A 24,061-nucleotide genomic window follows, 5' to 3' on the forward strand; every position below is an offset into this window, starting at 1 on the left:
CGAAACCAGTGCTCTTTTCACTATGCGTATTGCGTGTATTCTGAGGGCTGTATCAGAGACTACTAATTGGTTTATGTGATCGTCTCTTTCTGAGTAGTTTCAAGTTTCAAGTTTTTATTTGGAATTCACTTTTACATCAGCGGCACTCATCTATCTGATGGTGCATCCAAGACATTAAATATACAAACAAAGCTTAATAATTATCAACAATTATATAACAAAGTAAAAATATACTCAAGCAAAGGGTACATATAAATAATCTAAAGTGAGGAAGAGGGCTAAAGAAAGAGAACGGATGAAAGAAAGAAAAGAAAGAAAGAAAGAAAGAAAGAAAGAAAGAAAGAAAGAAAGAAAGAAAGAAAGAAAGAAAGAAAGAAAGAAAGAAAGAAGAAAAACGAAAGAAAGAAATAACTTAATCAATTGTTACAAAAAAAGACACGTACAGTGTCATACAGATATACTTATACTATATAATACATGTTTGTATGAGCTTCATAAATCAATACATTAATATGGGTTATAGGCCTAATTATGAGATCATAAGTCTTTCAACATATTACTCCTTTCTTTCCACGCATCAGTGAGAAACATTTTACTACATTTATCAAGTATAGACCCTAGATCATAGCTATCTTCGAAGATGTTATCTAAGAGGAGATGGTGTCTAATATTTGCATCCCCAACCGAGAACATATGCCAAATTACTTCCCACCCTTTAGAACATAGATCTTTTTCAAGTCTTTTGAAGTGGTCATTCCTTATGTAGTCCAAACTTGTACAATTGAATAGAAAGTGATCAACTGATTCCTCCTGGTTTAAATTGCATAACTTACAAAGACCCGTGTTTATATCTGACCATGACTTTCCTTCCTTCCAAATCTAAAGAATTAGAGCGGGCTTTGAATTTTAAGCTTGACCCATAAAAATTCAGTTTATCAAGTAGGTATGGTTCTAGTGATGGTCGCTCTTTGTACCTAACATAGTCGTCAAGAGAAGATTTATTCAAGGCTTTGATTCTCCAATTGTCATGATCAAGCTCTTTATTTACATTCTTAAAGGTGTTTGACCAATCTGCATTGCTTGATTGGTCGGTGAACCCGTAATTGTAAAACATACTCATATTACATTTTCTAGAGAACTTTCCATATCACAAAGCCAGCCCCATTTCAATTTGTCTTTGACTTGGAAGATTGCTTTAAACAATAGTTTTGGTAACCTGTTTTCATCCATATCCTGAAGCCTCTTAAAGTACTTGGCACGAATATTATTTTGGATAGAGGCAATAGTTTGCCATCCAAGATCACCATATAGGGCCTCTTTAGCAACGTTTCTTGGTGCTTTGAGAATAGCTCGAGCCATGTGATATTGAATATTTTCGAGCTTGTCTATCACTGTAATACCTTTACAAAACCATATTGCACATGCGTAATTGATTGATGACAGTCCAATTGATTTCCATAGGAGATCACCATAATAGACCCTATTAAAGTCATCTTGGTCATCAATTATTGATTTGATGTAACCAATTAATCGATTACCTCTTTTAACAACTTCCTCGATATGAGAGTGATCTGACATGTTCCTTGAAATGGTAACACCTAAATATTTGTACTCGTTGACCTCTGTGATGAAACTATTACAAAGTTTCCATTTTCTATCTACATTAACACGCTGCCCGGTGATGAGAATATTCGATTTGGTATAATTAAACGACATTTTGCATTTATTAGAAAACTCGCTTGCTGTGTTAAGGAGTAGGTTAAGGTCATTATCATTATTTCCAATCAGAACTACATCGTCTGCCCAAAACAAACAGCCAATATTTGTACCAAAAATACTTACACCTAAGTTTTTGGCCTTGATCATTTTTGCAAGCTCATTAATGTAAATGCAGAAGATAATTGGCGAAAGGACACAGCCTTGTTTCACACCTTCATCTACAGTAAAGAAATCAGTTTCTACATCTTGGAATATTACTTTACTTTTTACATTTTTGTACATGTTTATAATGATATTTAAAAGATTACCCTCAATACCAATACTCTTCATAGCTTTAAACAGACCTTCGCGCCAAACTGTGTCAAAGGCTTTCTTAAAGTCAAGAAAAGCCATAAATGTTTGCTTGCCTTCAGCTTGTCGCGTTGCAATAATACTTTTAAGGTTGAATATATGGTCTTCGCAGCGCCTGTCTTTACGGAAACTGCCTTGCACTTCAGTTAGAATATTATTATCTTCAATAAACTTTGACACAGTTTGCGCGATAATCCTATTATATACTTTTGAGACACAAGATGTTAAGGTTATCCCCTGTAATTGTCAAGATCTTTAACATCGCCTTTCTTAAAGATTGGTATTATAATGCCTTCATTCCATTCATCTGGAATACACTCAACTTCTGTTAGTCTTTTGAAAAGACTAAATAAGGAAGACATTAAAGCATCTCCGCCGTTTTTGATAAGCTCATTAGTAATCTTGTCAATTCCAGGGCTTTTATTAAGTTTACAATGGGAAATTGAATCAACAACATCTTCAATAGTGAAGGATAACTAGTTCTTCAATAGTGAAGGATAACTAGTTCGAGTAACGAGTTCGTCGAAACCGTGTATTCGGCTTTGGACAAAAACGATAAACTCATAATTAGTAAAAGAGGGTGTTTCAAGACCAAATAAAACTACGGTAAACAGTATGGAACAAAGATACACTGAAAAATTAATTCGTCAAACAAGTGGTCTATTGACAAATTTATTCGTCATGCATATGAAATATATCATTCAAGATAAAAACTGTTGAAATGTGCCTGGGATGTCGTGGAAACAATTTATAGCATTTCAAATTATTTTCATCATTACAAATATTTTCACGACTTATAAAATTCATTTAGGCCTAATGACGATGAATAATTTGTAAAAACAAAGACAATTAATGAATGACAAATATGCAGTAGGGGCCTATGACAAAATATTGTTAGTGCATGACAAATTAAATGACAAAAATTGAATGATATATTTCATATGCACAAACAGTTGTGCTTCAGAACTACTCAATCTTTCGCAGTGATCGTCCAAACCGCAGAGGTGGCGGTGTTCTCCTAGCCCTGTCACCTGAATTAGATCCCATTGTTGTCAACACCCCTCTCATTGATACCCTGCTTGAAACCAAATGGGTGTCATTTACAATCAAAAATGAAAAATGGTTGTGTGGTGTAGTCTACCGCCCTAAGGAAGTTACAAATGGTATCCAAGACCTTGAAACCATGCTCTGGGAGCTGACTGCTACGCCCTACAGTGGTATCTTAGTTGTAGGTGACTTTAATATAAACTGGAATTCCAATCACCCCTTGTTTCCTGAACTTGCCAATTTGGCAAATGCAAATAACCTCCATCAACTTGTTAATCAGGTTACTTGTCCCCACCATTCTGCCATGAACCCTGAAGATGGTACCATGTTAGATCTGCTGTTTACATCAAGACCGGACCGTATTTGCAACGTTGACGTCACTGATGGGCTTGGCAAGTCTTATCACTTGGGTGTGAAATTTCGCATCCGTGGTACTCCGAGTCGTCTTCAAAACCCTCTCCGGACATGCTTTGTTTATGCAAAGGCTGACAAGCTTAAATCGCAAAATCTTGTTTCCCGGACTGCATGGGACGTCTTGCTCCCCTCGACATCGATGGTGCCTGGGATCAATTTCTCGATTTATTCATGGCATGTGTTAGGGACTCCATACCTTCTCGCACTCAAAGAAAACGTCCCAAGCCCTGGATTACACCAGAAATGCACAGACTCATAACTCGTAAACATGCCCTTTTCGCAAGGCGAAGTCTTCTCAATCACAAACTGATTGGGCTGCATTTAAAAAACTCGTAACAGGGTATCCAATGGTATAAAAGCTGCTTACAGTAACTACCTTCATTCTCTCCTCACTGCTGACGACAGTAAAAAACGCCTTTGGTCTTTTGTTCGTGGTCGCAAAAAAGAACCCGATGTTAAATCATTTGTTGTCAACGGCAAACTGTGCTCTGACCCGGCCGTTATTGCTGACAATTTTAACCAAACTTTTGCTAGCTACTTTACTGCCCCCACCTCTCCAGCCTTTGATATCACATCTCCCTTATTACCTGTGACCCCCTTATGCTCCCTCCAAATAACCATAGACCAAGTTATACACCGCATCAAAAAACTTAAAACTGATGGTGCTGTTGGTCCCGATGGTTTGTCAGCGAGGATGCTTAAGCTCTGCATGTACCAGGTTGCTCCAATTCTCACCAAATTATTTAATCTTTCTCTTAGTTCTGGTCACCTTCCTAGCGGCTGGAAACAAGCCAATATTGTCCCTGTTTATAATAAAAATTCCTTTAAAAAAGGAATGGGGCGCCCAAATTATGTGAGCTTGGACGTGATATGGTGAATTCCATGGCATGGTGTTTAGATTTGGTCCCGGGATTTGGTATCATAATGATTTTTTCTAGGGAAGAGTAGAAGATGATCAAATGCAAGACAAATGTGTTTGATTGGGGAAGGTGTATCACAGGACCGTTTTGGATGAAATAAATTGAATCGGAATGAAGCTGTCGTGTCAATTTGCGATTATGTGGGGTGGGGAGTTCAATTTTGGGGCATATTGTAGTAAAGATAATGATTTGGATATTGAATATAGTAGAATTTCGTTATGCAGGGGGGAAATGATGGATAGTATAGAAGAGGATCTCACCCTATGTTGACCAAAAGAAAAGTTTTTATGAATGTATAACGTCTGTGATACATATACATCATAACGTCTGTGATACATATACATCATCTACTTGCTAATACACTGAAAATCTAATAGAGATGAAGGATAAAAGACAATTACAGAACATTCATTCTTCAAAAGTAGCTATATGGGTATACAATGTTTACAAGATAAGAACGTTAATGTTTTGTACATGAACGTAACATCTTTGATACATAGTTGTTAACACACTGAAAATCTGACTAGAGATTTACAATTTGATGATATCCAAAAGAATACTTACTAACTTAGCATTGAAGAATTAAAATAATTACAGAACTTTCATTTGTTAACATACACGTAGCAATGATTAACAATGTTGAAAATACAAACGTAACGTTTTGTTCATAAACATAACATCCTCGACACATCTAGGATCCGCATAATTTGTTGATTAATGTCATAAACAGTCACAAAAGATTTATGGTGTGATCATTTTATCATTTTAAGGGGGACCCGATATTGCATTTGGAAGAACCAGGCTTTTCAATTACTATCAAAACTGCTGGGTACCAAACTTTTTGATACAGCTTGTATAGTAATTTGTTCTAATTTCCATGCAAAAGGAGCCAGTTGTTTCATCCTTAAAACAAATAGGCTACACCATAATTTCCAATTACCCCATGCAGATAGATAAGACCTTGGTAAGATAAGCGTGTTAATTGTTATGTCACTATCACTATCTTGATCTTGATAAGATGCCTGACTTTGAAACTTTGGGTACAAAAACTCATACTCTGCAAGTTAGGTCAAATTTTGCACTATGATTGTTTATTTGAGCTTATTGGACTATGCCATTCAGATTAGGCTATTGTAATCCAAAGTGTTGGTCACCGTCTATCGGGTTCTAAGAGGCGGTAAACTGGTTACAAAGGTCAAAGTGGTTACAAAGGTCAAAGGTCTCGATTTATTTGGTGTTTTTACAAATCCATTAATTTTGTCTTTTAAACAAAGAATATACGCACACCATTTTATCCTGTGCATAACAGAAAACAATAATAAAATAAAATCCAAGCATATTGTGGATTTATTTCTGAGCAAGGGCATAATTTTAGCAAAATAGCACAACAATTGCGGAGTAAATCTAGTAAGACTGAAATTAGAAGCTACTCACAAGTACATGCCAATATTGTGGGACGCCTCCGTAGAGGGCGCCCCAAAAAGGGGGACCGCTCAAATGTTGCCAATTACAGGCCCATCGCTCTGACTAGTATTGTCTGTAAAATGCTTGAAAGCATCGTGGCTGACAACCTTCGTGTCCATCTAGGTAACAACAATCTCTTATCATTAAGTCAACATGGCTTTAAGCCTGGTTTATCATGCTGTACACTATTACTTGATAAAACAAATGAACTCTTGGAATTAATGGACAGTAAATCTACTCAAGTTGACCTCATTTCTCTAGACTACAGCGAAGCATTTGACTGTATATCACATAACATTCTAATTTCTAAACTTGAAAAAACTTATGGTATCAGAGGTCAACTGCTTGCCTGGATCAGTTCCTTTGTCTTAGGTCGTGTTCAGAGGGTTACTTTTAGAGGGCAGAGTGCTGATTGGGTCTCTGTCCTTTCTGGAATTCCTCAGGGCTCTGTTCTTGGCCCCCTGCTCTTCACCATTTATGCCAATGATCTAGGCCAGCACTTGACCTCTGGTATCGGGCAATTTGCTGATGATACATTTCTTTATCGTGCTATTTACAATGCTAATGATGTAAGGGATTTACAAATGGATCTTGACAAGCTTTCAGTATGGTCGTCTCGTAATTCACTTCAATTGAATCCTACCAAATGTAAATTTATATCTATCACTCGTAAACGTACTTCATATCCATCAGTGTATAGTATTAACAACATCAATCTTGATCAGGTAAATAATCTTCCCCTCTTGGGTGTCATCATCTCAGATAAGCTTAATTGGGATGCTCATGTTAAGCATGTTATAGCAAGAAGCAACAAACTTCTTGGTTTTATTCGCCATGTGGCCGGGGAATCTCCCCCAGAGGTTCTCCTCCAATTATATCGGACCATGGTCTTGCCCATCCTCGATTATTGCTCCCCTGTCTGGATGCCCCACACAAAGCGTCTCAAAAATGCTCTTGAACGCGTTCAAAGGACTGCCACCAGGGCTATTCTCCATCAGAAGCGTCGCGAGGAGGAGTACAATGTTCGTTTGGCGCGTCTTGACCTCAGTTATTTGTCCCAAAGACGTGAATACATGTCCATTTCACTTGTTTCCAAATGCCTCCTCAATGTTGACTGCTGCAATGCTATGCCTGCTTTAAATAAAATCCGTCCAAATAGTAGGCATCCCGATCACCTTATTTTTCACCATCTCAAAGCCAAAACTGATGCTTTTCTTTATCATTCCATCCAACGCTTCCCTAAAAAAATGGTCTGACCTCCCACCCTATCACTGATATTTATTTGTGCAATAGCTTTAACTGCTTCAAATCCCACACTTTCAGTCCATTCAAGAAATTTAATCCTTGGTGCCATCTATGTTTTGTTGTGGTGATAGGGTGGGAGGGGGGGCATTATCTCATTATGTTGTGGTGTGTTTTTTTCCTGCTTGGCTAAGTGCAATATATTGTGTCTCTTGTATCTTGGGGCTTCATGCTTCTAGTTTTAACATAGTGCTGTTTTTAAAAAAATGTTTGTACTTTTAATGTGTTAATAATCTTTGTAATTTTTATGTGTATTTATAGTGCAATACTTTGTTTATTTTCATGACCAGCTTGCAAGGGTGGGGTCCACTCATCTTTTAGATGTCAGTGCTTTATTTGCCACTTTTGTTGGGCCCTGGCAGCCCTTGCTTGCTGGTCTAATTTTGCTGTATATTTTTGTTGAAATGCCTAATGAATAATAATAATAATAATAATAATAATAATAATAATAAACTAAATGACTAATTTTTAATTCATAGGCCTAATTCATCATCAATCTGTCATGTACTGATTTTTACTCGGGCTTTGCGATCAATAAACTGGTAGATTCCGAAATCACTGTGTCACTAATTATATAAACTTTTTTTATGACCATTTACTATTGAATACTTTAATTCTAATAAACATCAGTATAATTTTGAGTTCAACATAATGCGTTCATCATCATAAAAATCGACTCTGGCATAAGCCTACTAGCCTCCTACTGGTCAGCTGCGGATACCGAGGCATGGGAGAAAGAAGCCTGTGAGATGGGAGACCATTAACTCTTGCATGTAAGAGTATACATTGACATCCTCGAGAAAGACAGGATTGGAGGTAGAAGTTCGGACAGAAACCTATGGAGAGTCATTGTGAATAGGTTTCTATACAGATGATATGCCTATAATCACTAAGTAAACAAAATAATTATAGCTAATTATACGGACCATAGTGATCTGCCTAGCTTTTATTAACCAATCAGTTATGGGCAGCATGTGATGGCTATAAGCCAATTGCAAACATGTTTAATAAAAAAGGCTATGAAATTTCCTACACTGAACAGACTCACTCACAGATTAAATGGGCTAGAAATAGCCCCGTTTGTCATGGGGGGGGGCAGGATTAGATAAAGGCATACAAACTGAGGGTATGAGATATTAGGAATTATTCAAGACACATGGTATGTAAAGGATAAACTGTGCATATGAGATGTGGGTGCATGCAAGTGGTATTAACGTTCACTTGCGTGAACAAAAACATAGGGTGCGCAGAGTAAACCTGGGGTACCGGTATAATTCTATCCTATTCATGTATAGACTATGCCATAGTGATAAATAAAAATGTTATTAATCATGATGAACGCATTCAGTTGAACTCGAAATTACCCTGATATTTATTACATCAAAATACTAGTATAAAATGGTTATGAAAAAGTTTATATAATTATATTTGTGACAGTAAAAGTAAAGTATACGTAGGCTTATATTATTGAATGCAACATATATCATAAATAATGGCATAATTCTAATGGCACTTCAATACTGAACAATTCTAATTTTAGAATCTGCCAGTTTATTATCCGAGTTAAAACTAACAAACACAAACAGAGGGCGTACGGTGACTGAAAAGATCAGTTGTGAAAATCTATCAATTGTGCACACATTAATTAAATCAGAGTTTTAAGCTTAAATGTAATACTAGCCAGATATGCACAATTGGCAAGTGGACTACGGAAAAACAACAAGATACCATGATTATCACCACCGTTTAGTCGTTTACCATGTTTACTATAACCACTCCCGTTTACTAACTGCTCCTGTTTACTCAACTAGCGGGGGCCCGCGGGACAAAAGTTTCTCGTCAAATTTGAATTTCGTTCTGGGCGGAATAAAGTAGGCCCTAAGTAGGCATACCAGAGCGAAATTACAACACTTGCCTATATGGAGCAGTGTCATACACATAATCATGCATAGGCCTATATAACTCACAAACGCAAATTCGGAATCAACTGAAATTATGGGAATAGGCTTTTTTCGTGGATATCTACTGAAAAATGTCCCCAGAAAATGTCATAAAAAGCTGAGGATGCTAGGATCACGAAATCCTCCTTTAAGTTGAACTCTATTTTATATTAAAAAGAATACTCTTACAGCGGCACACTTAATACCGTAGTATACTTACTCAGTTCCTGGTCCGGGTGGTCTTTTCTCCGGCTCCCGGTCCCGCTCCCGGTCTTTTCTATACGTATTGTTAAGCTAAAAATATCATGTTTTCACTTTCAGGCCATATTTCATCTATAAATATGCTAAACGTGACTTTCCTGCCAATCCGTCCCGGGCAATCCGTATCCTGTTTTCAGGGCGTGTGTTGGAATTTCATCTTATTGCAGTTTCTTTCCTGCTATAATTCTTTCCCATGTTTACTACCCCCCGTGGAGAAGAACTCATCCGAAGATTCAAGATTGTGCACTCCGATCCTCTCCGGAATTTGACAATTCCAAGATTCTGACCCAGATCCGACAGTTCGAGTTTCTGACGCAGCCTGTCAAAAACGTGCAATTGTCAGAATTCTAGAATTTCGACAGCGCCAACCAGGGACGTAGGAAGCGGGGAGTGGACGAAGTCTATGTGCCCCGAGGGTTCAGGGCCCCGAGCAAAGCGATAATGGAGAGCAGGGCCGGATTTACCATTGGGCCAGATGGGCCCGGGTCCACTGTCCCCAATTGTGGGCCCCAAAATTGCCCTATATGCATCTTTAAACCCCAATAACAGCATGTTTTTTAGCCAAAATAGGGCAAAATTGTAAAATTTTCCGCCCTTCGCGCACATTCAAATGGACCGTTCATTTTGATCTGGGGCTAAAAAGTCAGTCCCCTTCTATAGATATTATACGTATAAACAAAAATTTGGCCACTGACTTGAGTGCACATGCCTTCCTGACCTTAATTAGCATATTGATGCCATCTGTCTTTCTATCTCCATCCTGTCCCATTCCACCTTCCTGTCACCAACAGCAGTAGCTTGCCAGTGCGCGCCTCTAACATTATAGGCTAATGCAATTCTAAATCGCGTTAAAATCGAGGTTTCCCCCACCAGAATATCCCTTTAAACGTTGATTAAGAAAATAGCATGAACCCGACGTTACACAATTATTCGAACTTTTTGACAGCTGTCAGAATGGTCTGCCAAGCCCTCCCATCCCATCACGGCATGCGAAAAAAAAAAAGCTTGTTTCCCTTCTCCGCGGCGCGGTATGTCAAAAATTGCGTTCCCCTCGCGGCATGCCAAAAAGGTCCTCGCCCCTACTAGCCCTTAATTGAACATGCCAATTTTTTTCATGGAACCCAATTTGCAAAATCTTAAATGATAGGCCTATAATGTGAGAACTTTTCCGTGATGTTTTCCTAAAAGACTTTTTAGAGCGTTTTATTTAATAAAAGGCATATACCCCATGAATGTGTATACCAAAAAATCTCTTGACCCCCTTTCCTTTCGACCCGCCAAATATTGCTGCCCCAACTTTTGTCCTGCCAAAATATGCTTGCCCCCTTTGGCCGATGGGTTATAACCACAGAATTAGATTCTGTGGTTATAACTTATAGATAATTATTGCACAGCCCTCAGGCCTCAGGGGTGCAATAATGAACTTTGGGAAGGTGAAAATTGGACAGGGCACGAATTTTTGGCAAGCCAAAAGTGCTCCTTCGATTTGTGCTCCTTTGTTTAGTGACGGAGGAACACAAACCGGCTGGGGCCGAGACAAATGAACTGGCCACTACAGAAACAGATATGGAAGATCTGAAAGTCGCAGATGAGAAGGGATATTATAGTCTTTGGTGTATGCGACTAGACTGCAGCATAAAAAAACTTTCTTTTGTTATGTCGTGTGGATTGTTGGTCACACTCTTGGTCACACTTAGGCGCTTAATTAAAAAAAAACATGATCACTTTCCCAACAGGGATTATGTCACGATTGTCAGGAGCCAGTGCTAATCTCCTTAAGGCCCCGTATCCATAGGCTGTTCCCTTGTGGCGTGTGCCCTTGTTCCGTGTTCACTTGTTCCCATGTGACCTGCCAAACAGACAACAAACCTTTGTTTTGCTTAGTGGCCGTATCCATAGGTTGTCTGTGTGGCAGGTCACATGGGAACAAGTGAACACGGAATAAGGGCACACGCCACAAGGGAACAGCTTATGGATACGGGGCCTAAACAGGCCCGTTCCCCCAATTTGGAAAAGTATACAGGTTTTTTACGCTTTTTTGGACAAAAAGGTCCAAATTTTGTCCACTTTTCACAAAATCGCCCCTCCCCCTTGGAAAAAAAAGTCCACTTTTTCAAAATCAGCACCCCCTCCCAAATGAAATCCTGCGTGCGGACCTGTCCTTAAATTTATTTTAAAACTAGCTACACGTTTCAATTAAATATTCTTAATGATGTATAGGCCTATGTTATTTTATAAAGGCTCAATTTTCGACGTTGCACCGTGGCTATATGGAAAGGTTTCTATACAAAAACGATTCTCTTATAAACCATCATGCGCATAGTTTCCACCTCGATACACCTGAGCACACATTTTCGTCCCAAGAGCTTCCAAGCAGAGAACAACAAGCAGCGAATGTCTCAACCACAGGCTTTGATTACACTACACGGTTGAGTGCATAGCAATGTAGGAGCTGTGAAGCTTCTAGCTAAAAATTGGGCTTCTTTGATTGATTTTTTTAAATATCACAACGAAAGCTAAATTCAATGTTATAGCAAGGCGAATGTGGAAAATCTACCTATCCAAGCAAATTTTTTGACCAAAATGTAGGTTTTGAAAGTCAAAACCTCAAGTGTTCCTTACAATATTTTTCAAATTTGATGTCATTCAATGAAAAAGCACACTTATATTGTCCATATAGGCTACTAGAGCAATGAGCAATGGCTAATTCTCTTTAAATTACAAATTTTGTGCAAAAAGTTACTATTTTGGCCTGTTTTGTCATACGGTTGTAAATTCAATGAACTATGACTTTAAAAAAAGAGTGCTTACAAATTGACATGATTTCATATTTCCTTTTACAACAAGAAGCGTAATGAAACACCTAGGCCTACTCCTTCTTTCCGAAAGGCTTTCCCCTCCTTCTTCCCTATACTGTTTCCCCTCCCCCTTGAGATATTCTCCCATCCCTCTTGGTTATCAAAAAACTTCCTTCACCCAATGGAATTTGGGGAGCTGCATCGGCAGATCTTGGTAGATGCAGATGTTGCATCTAAGGATCTTAGAGCTTAAGTGCGAATATGCTTGCACCGACCTACACTAAAAATTATGTAGTAGATCTGATTGTGCATGATTTACGGTACCATGCACGGCATGCAGCGTAAATAGAGCTTTGATTTGAATCCTCCAAAGATCTGGAAAAAGCCGGCAGAAAAGCGCTATATAAATCCAAAATTTATTTATTATTTTATCTGATGTCCATCATAAGACTCCGTACCATGTCAGTTGCAACGTGACTTGGAAAGTCGTGTGCCCAACCCATGACAGCCCCGGGGGAGTCACTCCCATTGTGGCCTGTACACCATCCGCGATAATGAAAACGCGTAAATAGGGTCGTTTTTCGTCGGTAGGCACGATACGCGCGTATCGCGTTTAGGGTGTCAAAAACATGAAAAATTGGAAAAAAGGGTAGCAAAATTGCAATTTCTAAATACGCGGAAATGAAATTTAGGGTATGAGATTTGATGTTAGGAATGAAATCCCTGTTTAGGGTGTCGTTTTAGCCAAGGGTTAAATCCTTGTTTAGGGTACTTTTCAAAAGTTGATTATCGCGGATGGTGTACAGGCCACAATGGGAGTGACCTCCCCGGGATGACAGTCCTGTAGCGAGTTGTCGTATTTTAAGAACATTATGTGATGTCCATCATAATACTCCGTACCATGTCGGTTGCAACGTGACTTGGAAAGTCGTGGACCCAACCCATGACAGCCTTTAACCAATCAGCGTGCTCTATTCTATTCAGCCCCGTTTCTTTCTTGAGTTCACGCAGCAAATAATGCGGTCTTGGTCCATCTCATACCCACGGGCACATTATCAATACACGCCTACTGTCTTCGCACGTGAGGTATATTGAAGTTTTGAGGTTGATAATATAATATCGACTCAAGCCATAAAATAGTCACAACATAGTGCGACAGCGATTCTACAACAGCTGATACAACAGCTCCGCCATTTCGAGTTTACATAACTTGACAACACTAGTACTTTTTGTGTATGTTAAAAGAATACTATCTGCTGAAATTCACACCAAAACATTGACAAATGTTAGCTGCTTTTATCGCTATATATTCTGGATACTGTTCAAGTCCAGATTAATCAAGTGTACGAATTACTAGTCTACCTACTAGAATGCCGAAAAGGAAGCATAATCATAAAAGTCGTCATGAAGATGGAGGGGGAAAAGTAAAATCGACACGACAGCGACACAAGACGCCATGTCTTGTCCATTGGTTTCGTAAGGGATTGCGCTTACATGACAACCCATCTTTGAGAGATGCCATAAAAGGGGTGAAAACATTCCGTTGCGTCTATATTTTGGATCCTTGGTTTGCCGGATCGTCAGATAAGGGAGTCAATCGGTGGCGGTAAGTGTGATTTCTTGTATACGTATATAATTTCTTGTGCTATTACGTAATCATATCCATATTGCAGTTGTAGTTCTCAGGCTCAGTCTGAAATACAGTAAGAAAATGTCAGATAATATTTGGGTATCTCGAGCTAGAATCAGTCATGACAGTGTCTAAAGCGAGGCTTTTTTATGGGGTGGGGGAGGGGACCTGAACTAGTACGATTCAGCATACCTTACAAAATGATGCATCTTTTAATACACTTTACTCAAGAACTCTAGCTTCGAATTTGCACACAATAGTTACGCATTCGAATGTGAAGCTACGGTGAGCAAATTCTTGGCTAGACTTCTCGAGCAACTTACTCTTAGCAATTTTTTTCGATGTATTCTTCGAACATGGGCACTGCAATTTTAAAAAATTGAAAAAAAGGATGGTTTGCAATCGTTCGCTAGTGAGGAACACCCCACCTTCACGTCCTTCATCATATGGATGTCTATCGACTATCATGTTTGAGGAGAGCACTCAGCTCAGAGCAGTATTCCGTTTTAAGAAATGTCAGTATGATATAAATGGATATTAACAGTCAATGTCTGTGCTGATGAAAATCATGAAACAAAGTTGGGCAACTAGCAATCATCAGTTCCAGGAGGTGAGAGCTTTGGTTACGGTACATTTGTTGTATCCCACTCCTGACACCAAATTAGTATAATTTTTAGAATCCATCTAGCAGAGTACCGTATGCTATTTGTTTTCAAGAGAGGCAATTAAATGTTTTAATGTGCTTGTACATTTGCTCTCGGCAATTCACATTTCCATAACATTTTGGTTAAAATCTAAGAAAAAATGTATTTTACATAAGCTCAGAAAATTATGAAATGGAAGCTGGAATACGTGTGAAATTCTATTCCAAAGTAAGTCAACAGATATAAGTTAAATTTTATACCATGTTTTGCTATGTTTGTAATTGCAGTTTTGAAAATTTTTAACACCAAGTGTCATTTACAATGGGAATTTCCCAACCTTAAACATATTTTTTAAGTTTTAATTGGGTTCCTAAAATAATTTGAATGTCTAACTTCATGTACAAATACTACTTGATAAAAGGAACCTCCCAGCCAAGTTTCACAGAAATTGGAGTTATCTTTTAGAATTGCCAATTCAAGCGATTTGTGTTTCGGAGGCTTCAGTTTTTTAACAACACAAGTGATCATAAAAGTAAAATATTCAGTCATGTGATTTGTGCTTGATAATAATCTTCCTAACATATAAGGCATAATGTTGTGATTGCCAGAGACCTAGTCGTCCATCAATTGAAAATTTAGACCTTTTGTACGAAGATATTCATTTTCCCCCAAAAGACCTAAAAATGCTAGGTTTTGCACGGACTGCATTTTAAGGAGAGATACATGTAGGCACAGATAGGAGAGCAATTTATAGCTCTCCTCTTTAGTGATTCACTCAATGGTAAACAGTTCACATAACTCTCCTACAGCTCTCCATGAAGACATCAATGGATAGCCCCCTGTTCATTTTAAAAGGCAGTCCCTGCTTTGGGAAAAAAATGTAAATACGAAAGGTCAAAATTGTCAAATGATAGATCGCTTTTCCTCCCAGCTACATATTGGGGGAAGTACATACCGTAGCATTAGATCAAGAAAGTTAACTTTGAGGAATGTTAAAAAATATCAATTTTTAAACTTGACATAAAATTTGTATTACCGGTATATATATTGCAAATTTCTAAAAATCAGAATTATTTGATATCAGAAAGACATTCCTCATTCAGAATGCAAGTTGGTGTGTCTTGTGTGCTCTCTGGTCCCACACATACTGTGCAAATATTGCTATCAGATTCCTTAACATTTTAAAATTTGATTATTCGCTAAATACGCGCTGCTTAAACGCGAATAAAACATTTTCTAACGCGCTTGCGCCACATGTTATATACACAAACATTGAAATCCTTGTACTGGGGAGTCGTCTTACCGCAGCAGCTAAGGGCTAGCTCCCCTTCAGAACCTAAAATGAAAGCTCCGCATCCTGTGCTACTGGCGTCACTGAAAACAAAGGTATGTGGAACAAGATACTTAGCAAAATCACGCTTAACTGGAATTTTGAACTTGGACTTCCAGAAAAACAACTCGTTAATACTCAAACTACTGGAAGGAATATTAAAAAGATCATCCCATGATGTTCTCTTAATAATTTCATGATGCAGAAACCGTGTCATAAGCTTGGTGGTATTACCTAAAACAGGAAAGGTTGAAACAATCTTGCCAGTAACTGATGCTAACTTCCTGGCAGATGTTTTAGGCAGAGAAGAAATCAAGGAATTGATTGACTCGATAATATCCTGAATCCGACTATGAGATATCTGCAGATATCCATCTTTACTATTCCACAGCAACCCGAGCCATTGCAACTGCTGTGTAGGAACCCAAACAGACTTTTTCGCAATTTGGAACAAGACCAGCGCTAATCAGATCTGACTTCACTTTCTTAGCAATAATAGAACATGATTCTTCATCTGGAGCCCGACACCAACCGTCATCTAAATATAAAACAAGGAAAAACCCCAACTTTCTCCAGTGTTTTACCAATGGTCTCAAAGTTTTTGTGAAGACATAGGGAGCCGATGATAACCCGAATGGGAGAACGGTGAAGGTATAGAATCTCATTTTACCATTGATAAACCACGAGAACCCTAAATATTGTTGATGAGGGGGGAATATATCTATATGGTGGTAACCGACTTCAAATCAAATGAAAATAAAAATCTCCTTTTGAAATATAACTAAGAGCAGTCTGCCAATCATCAAATTTCACTTTATCTTTCCAAATATGGACATTCACATGCCTTAAGTCTAAGATTAATCTAAGTTTTCCCGATTTCTGCACAGAAACAGACAGTGGATTAACTACAGTCGGTTTACTATTTACTTCCACTGCTAACCCTGCACTTACTAATTCTGAAATAGCTTTAGAACAAATTCTGCATGAGCTATGGAAGACTTATTGTTCTTAAGAACTACGGATGTTGGTAATGAAATTAGTGGAAGTTTGTATCCTTGCTCAATAATACTTATTACAAATTCATTTGCACCAATTGAGCGCCAAAATTGAACAGACGTTTTGAGTCTTCCTTTAATGAAAGGATCAGAAGTACCCGATTCGTAATCATAATAATTCTTCATCATGTAAAAAAAGTCCAAAAAATATGGAAGTTCCGGTAGATTAATGATATCAGAGGCGTTGAAAACCGATGTTCTTGGAAGATCTATAAACAAGGCAAGAAAAAAGAAACAAAACATAATTCCTATGCCAACATTTTATATAGGCATAGACTACTTGCAGCGTCAGCGACCACACCCACGCTGGTATGCTTTCTTTAAAAGGCCATCGCCCATATACAATAACGATCATCAAGACCATTAGGCCTACATGATAATATATCCATCATGGATCAATTATTTTATCATTACCATGTTAATTCATGCCAGTGCAAAATTCATATTTTAATTTAAAAAACTAACCTGTTGTCATTTGCAGAGATTTCTGAAAATCAGTGGTTGATGACTGGGGGGCCAGTAGGTGGGGGTGGGTGCCACTGGGTCGCTTAAACGGACAGTTTGCTCTGAAATGCCCTGGTCGCCCACATCCAAAACAGTTACCGAGCTTTGCGGTGAGAATCCAATTCCAAAACTGCGTCTGTTGAATTGGTTAGAGCCGCGAAAAAAATCAGTAGAAGTAGCCGCCATGTTGGATTTGAAATTTGGGTCTTGAGTACGGCGCTTGGACGAATCTGATTTTTGACGAATTTGGTGTTTTTTACGAGCTGCCCCACGGTTCTGTGCTGACCGTGATACGCTTGTCATCTTCGCTATCTGACGAAGGTCATCCTCTTCGTATTCTTCTACCGCCAACCAGCCCCGTCACTCTTGTCTGCGAGACGAATCAGCTTATTTCTGTGTTTAATACTACGCCGCAGCCTGTTTCAGCACTTCTTTTGCTTCACCCACTTTATTCTTCTCAAGAAATACGCTCGCTTCTTCAACTTTATCTCCTACCTCAGTATTGAACCGCCATTGTTTCTTGTTGCTTTTATAATTAACTTCCGGTTCTGGCGCTTGTAGCTTTTCCACTTTTTCCCTGGTCAGCGAACTTTGATCCGTAATTTCCTTGCGAAAACTATCCAGTTTGCCTTCAAAGTAAGACTTGAAATTGTCCAACACTCCTGCGAATTCTTGTGTAGAACCAGTAGGTTTACTCTTGGCCCTTGGCTTGGTCCCGATTCCTCCTCGGACATAGTAATTAATAACCGATGTACAACTGACTGCCACGAATCGAACAAGCATACACGCACAAGGACAATACTCCGTGCCGATCTAGCTGTTATGAGCGAAAGACATCAAGTGACAACGCCTAGATTCTTTCCGAATCACCTTACATGCCTGAGTGAACCAACTCTGAAACGCCTTTGTTAATTGATAACAATTACGCTATCAATAAATGCTTACTCATGTATGCTTCATCTCTGTATAGAAAATACATTTTCATTCTCTATGCACCTTTCCCATTGGCATTAACCCTTTGAACCCAGAATTTAAAATAAGCAATGATGACGTGACCCTGAATTATCTGTATAAATTACCATACATTTGTCTAATTGGAGGCATAAAGTTGTCCTTGGACTGTATTTATGATTTATATATAATATGCCCTTGTGTGTTCATTTACTTATTTATTTATTTGCATATTTATTCATTTATTCATTCATCCTTTCATTCATTTATTTATAATATATAACAGAATGTTATGGCATTTGTGTGATATGCTTCTATTTTCAGGTGTCAGTATCCCACTCCTGACACCAGAAATATTATTACTATAAAAAGTTGTTGTTGTTAACATTGTTGTTTTTAAATTGTTTTTGTTTACTAAAAAAATATAAATTAGAAGTCAAGCATGATTGTTACCCATAATCTGATAGTTGTTTAAAAAACAAAGCAACATTAATTATGCAAATTTGCTTTTCATGTTACTTTTTTAGTCAATGTCAGTCGGTACCTGGGAGATCATATCCTCTTGATGATCAATATCAGTAATACATATCGTCACGTAATGCTTTGTTGACGTTGTTTCTTCAATTCACTTGACCTGATATTGATCGCTGCATATGATCATAGATTTTAGTATGTGATTATGATAGTTGTTTATCGAATATTACAGTGTGTCTGGAAAAAAACCCACACCACTGGGCCCCATATGAAAGAATTTACATGCATTGCAAGGTCTACATTTAAATTTGAAACAAGCTGGAAAGTCAAACAATGAAGCAAGTGAGAAAATCAATCATGCAAGAGAAAAAGTAAACCAAATGATTTCTTTATCTTACATAAACAGCAGACTAGCAGTGCTATGGGTGACTGATCGGGAGGGGTGGGGCCACTTTGTGGGGAGTAGTGGGACCAGAGGTTCTCGACCTGATTAGATTTTCAGGTCATTTGGGGTCATCTGTGGTCACCCAGGGGTCATCTGAGGTCAAATTACTGAAAACTGTCGTATGGGCATGAATTTTGGTGGGTACAGTCAACAATTAGCCAAATTTTTGGAATGTCATTTCGGGGTCATCTGAAGTCACACAGGGGTCATCTGAGGTCAAATTACTAAAAATTGTTGTATGGGCATGAAACTTGGGTACAGTCAACATTTAGAGTCAAATTTTTGGAAGGTCATTTTGGGGTCATCCAAGGTCACCAAGGGGTCATCTGAGGTCAAATTACTAAAATCTGTTGTATGGGAATGAAACTTGGGTACATTCAACAGTTAGAGTTAAATTATTTGGAAGGTCATTTCAGGGTCATCTGAGGTCACCCAGGGGTCATCTGAGGTCAAATTACCAAAATCTGTTGTATGGGCATGAAACTTGGTGGGTACAGTCAACATTTAGAGCCAAATTTTTGGAAGGTTATTTTGGGGTCATCCGAGGTCATCCAGGAGTCATCTGAGGTCAAATTACTAAAAACTATCATATGGGCATGAAACTTTGTTGGTACAGTCAACATTTAGAGCCAAATGTTTGGAAGGTCATTTCGGGGTCACCATGGGTTGCAGGTTCATTAACTTCTACTTTAGAAAAGTAATTGCGAAAGCAGGCGGTTGCAAAAGCAGGCGAACCACCTTGTCATCTATGCAAGGATCTTGTATGCATTCTTACAAATTTCTTGTGCTGGGTGCCAAATATTGGGCTGTGAAAGGGGTCCAGGGAGCTGTTCCGTGTCAGTGCATTTTGCTGTTGTGTCAGTTGGACAACTGCTTGGTTACTGACATGTGTTTTGAGTGGAGTATTGAAGTAATCCTGTGTGTAATTTTGGTTCATTTTGATGGACAGGATTTTGAGTAAAGACCCTGTGAATGATTCACAAGTTGTGAAAAAAAGTTTCTTTTTGTGCTCAGTTTAGATTGAAAACATTGATATTTTGAAACATAGCAACTTCTTAGTCCCCCACTCCTGCTTCAAACTAGAACTAGCCCAGTTCACAAACCGCGATGCCTCTGTAGATCATCATACAGGTATCAGAGTACAGCACAGAAGCCCATAGGCCATAGATCCCGGGGGGATCCCGGGGGGATCCCGGGGGGATGGGGGCCTTGGGGGGATTTATCCCCCCCCCAATATTTTGCCAGAGGGGGATGGTCCATACAATAATCCCTCCCCCCCCCCAATGCTGATGCCTGATAATGGGTTTCTGACCAAAATTAACCCCATATTTGCCCATTTTAGCCCCCAAAGTGCAAATTTTCACGCGCTTCGTGCGCATTTATTCTACTCTTACACCATATTTCATCAGTTTAGCTTCAAAATAGTACAAATTTTTCAAAAAGAAATCGACGCCACTGCTGAAGCCTGTGCTACTTCAACCCTTGTCTCGGTCCCAGCCGGGTTGTGTTCCTTGGTCACTAAACAAAACGTCTAGCGATAACCTGTGCATTGACAATCGCTGATTGGTTAATGAATTTCCAAATAACATCTTAGGCCCTCCACTACTTGTAGATACCGCAAATGCAAAATGTACGCTAGCTAAGCAGCCACTGAGGCGCCAATCGTCTGATGTCGCCTTTCATGTCAGCGACTCGCAGCGCATTACTCACATATATTGTGTGGGTTTATTTAACCACATGCATGCCCAGCGCTGATTGACAGCCAAAATTTAACCTGATTTTTTAATGAGTTGATGTTCAGCCAATCCGAAAAGACATAGTATGAGGTTGTCGCCAGACGGTTTGTTGTGACGAAGGAGCACAAATCGGCTGGGACCAAGACTACTTCAAACCTTTGGAGTTTTAGTATAGCACCCTCTATTGGTACAGGCCAATTTATATCAGATTGTGTTTTAAAAATCTATGATGGGGAAGGGTACCTGGTGATGATTATTTTATACGGTGCTCACAGCTGAACATGCTTCATAAAATTCTGCCCCATTTCCTACTAATAACTTCTAATTTGGCATTTCAGTTCCAAATGTTTGTGTCTTTTGCACCCCCACAAAAAAAATTCTGGTGTCACTTTTAAGCTATCGTACGTCATTTCATGTCATCAACTTATATCCAAACACTTTTTGGAAACAAATTGATGAAATGACGTAGCTTTTGGTTTTTCACTTCTTTGAAAACAAGTGATAATCTGAAGTGTTGTTTTCTAGAATGACACGTACAATGTACTAAGACGGTCACAGAGGATGTGATTTATCCCACTTGGAATATTCATGGCATAAGTTACACCAGAGCCAGTATACATTATGAGTGCCACATTAAGTTAGTGATCAATACCAGTCTTTTGAGATAAACCAGGCTTTAACGTTATTCAATGACGCCAATCATAAATTAAATATGAGCTGTCTGGCATAATTCTCTTAAAAGTGTGGTTTTGAATTAAACATCAGAGGAAGCGGTATACATGGTATCATACAGTACATGACGATATGCAATAATTAGACATCCATGTTTGAAGTGGTTTAGTTGCTTTATTTGATGAGAAATGACTGCTTTATTTGATGAGAAATGACTGTCCCTTTGTTTTAACATTTGGGGCCATGGGGCCCATAATATTTGACTTTTCATACACTCCTATATTAAAGCAGCCAATCAGAAAAGCTGTTAGAAAATTGTGTTGACTGATCACTCCTAATTCTCCTAATAAAGCTTAATTAATATTCATTACCAATGGACCAATCAGTAAACGAGTTATTGACCTTAACCCCATGAGAACTACATGTACCTGCCGATTGGCCAAAAAGAAGTTCTCATTATCAATTGAACCAATCAACAACATTGTTAGAATAATTTCACCACAGAAAAAAATTGGGGTGAATTATTTGCAAAGCTCCATTCTGATTGGTGATTAAAGTAAAGATATCATGTAATTGACCAACCAGAGGCAATGCTAAACTATTGACAGTGTCAGCAAGTTTGCATTCACGTAATTTGTTATTGACAATAATATTTACATATAAATCTTTAAAATCTCATCGGGGAAAATGGAAAGAAATAATCAAATATTTACATCAAACTGCGATGTAATGCAATAAAATACCGGCAATTTGGGGGCTTTGTAAAATTGTATTCCCTGTTGCCCAATACGTCAACATGTATGCATGCACAAAAAATTAGTGGGACGCGCATTTCTCGACCAGGTTTTTTTTTATGAAGGCTATAGTGGGAGAGCCTTGGCCCTAGGGCCCATATTATATTACACATGGGGCTCATATACTATACCAATATAATGCTGAAGACCTATTAGTGTACCAAATCTGAACCCTGTAGCTACTTTATTTGCTGAGAAACGGCCGGCCCTTTGTTTTAACATGGCCCCTAGCCTTGAACATCTGGGGCCAAAATCCTACCCATGTTTGCAACACATCCCCGTATGGTCGTTTGTACTGACCCCCAGGCCTGGAAAATTTGTTTATTTCCCAGCAAGAGAGATAAATTTCCCTCCTACTAAGCAGGTTTTCTAACCATTTCTTATGTATTTCTTTATCCAGAAAATCAAAATTTCCCTCCAAATGACCAAATTTCTCGGCAAGGAGATAGCCAAATTGCCTATTTTTCCAGGCCTGCTGACCCCGTGGGCATTGAATAACAAAGAACTGATACAAAATTGATAGTTGCTTATACATTGTTTCATTTGTTATTATCTGTAGATTTCTGCTGCAGTGTTTGGAGGACTTGGATTCAAGTTTGCGAAAGCTGAATTCCCGATTATTTCTTATCCGTGGACAGCCGGCGGATGTTTTCCCGAGGTTATTCAAGGTGAGTTTCTTCAGATTTTTGGGTACCGTATCAGCAAATGTAATTTTTGTAATAATTTCAACATCTAAGATATAATTAGCACAACTTTGCTATGGCACATACATGTATGAAATTGCTGTCTACCAAAGATAGCCCACCTAAACCTACATTTGTACATGCTATGTTACATAAAAGTGCCGACTACTGAAGATAACCTACATGTACCGGTACCTAGATGCTAAAAGTGCAGGGACTGTTTAGAGCATTTACAATAGAGTGTAAGGAGAGAATGGTCAACTAAGGAGAGCTAGAAATCACTCTCCCATATCAGATTTAAGGAGATTTTCAGCAGTTAATGTGGTTCGCTCTTTCCACACAAACAATGTTTGTATGAATGATGTGAAACCAAACTAGCTGTTGAGGAGACTTACATGTACATGTATTAGTAAATTGTGATTTGTGAAGTGGTAGCCTCCATAGCCGCTGTTTTTGCATGATTTCTCTGGAAATACATTGACTTGGAGCGTCAAATTACCAAAAACTCATCAACAATGAAAAAAGTCGGGGAATGATGTTGTCGATCGGGTTACGGACCTTTAAGTCCGCAGAAAAAGGCAAGCTTATTTCTGATGGGGTCCCAAGAAAAGATGAGAGAACAAAAGGGAAAAATGCCTACACAGTGAAATCTGACATCTCTTGACTGAGAGAGTAATGCCAGATGTTGTTTGACACTTTGTTTAACTCTAAATGCAGACTTGGTAGGCAGGGGGGGTGTAGTACATGATGTATATATACTTTTTACCCAAGGAACAATGAAATACGATTCACTTAATCTGGTTCTGGTTGACCTGTGATATGTAACATAAAGTGTGATGACGATAATGAAGAAGACATACAAATGTACCTATGTTGTGAAGTGCTGTGTTGATGATATAAAGAAAATATAAAGAAATGTTATAAAAT

The 24,061-nt window shown here is 38.5% G+C and overlaps 1 protein-coding gene across 1 annotated transcript in view; it reads left to right on the plus strand.

Moving 5' to 3' along the window:
• Positions 1–12,718: 12,718 nt before the first annotated feature.
• LOC140166117 (cryptochrome-1-like) overlaps positions 12,719–24,061 on the plus strand; it is a 45,749-nt gene continuing 34,406 nt past the window's right edge. The window contains exons 1-2 of the mRNA XM_072189503.1: positions 12,719–13,822; positions 23,011–23,119. Coding sequence (XP_072045604.1) covers positions 13,587–13,822; positions 23,011–23,119 — 345 coding nt within the window. The 5' untranslated portion in view covers positions 12,719–13,586. The remainder of the gene's footprint in view (positions 13,823–23,010; positions 23,120–24,061) is intronic.

This window comes from Amphiura filiformis, chromosome 12 (assembly GCF_039555335.1).
Source record: "Amphiura filiformis chromosome 12, Afil_fr2py, whole genome shotgun sequence".
NCBI lineage: Eukaryota > Metazoa > Echinodermata > Ophiuroidea > Amphilepidida > Amphiuridae > Amphiura > Amphiura filiformis.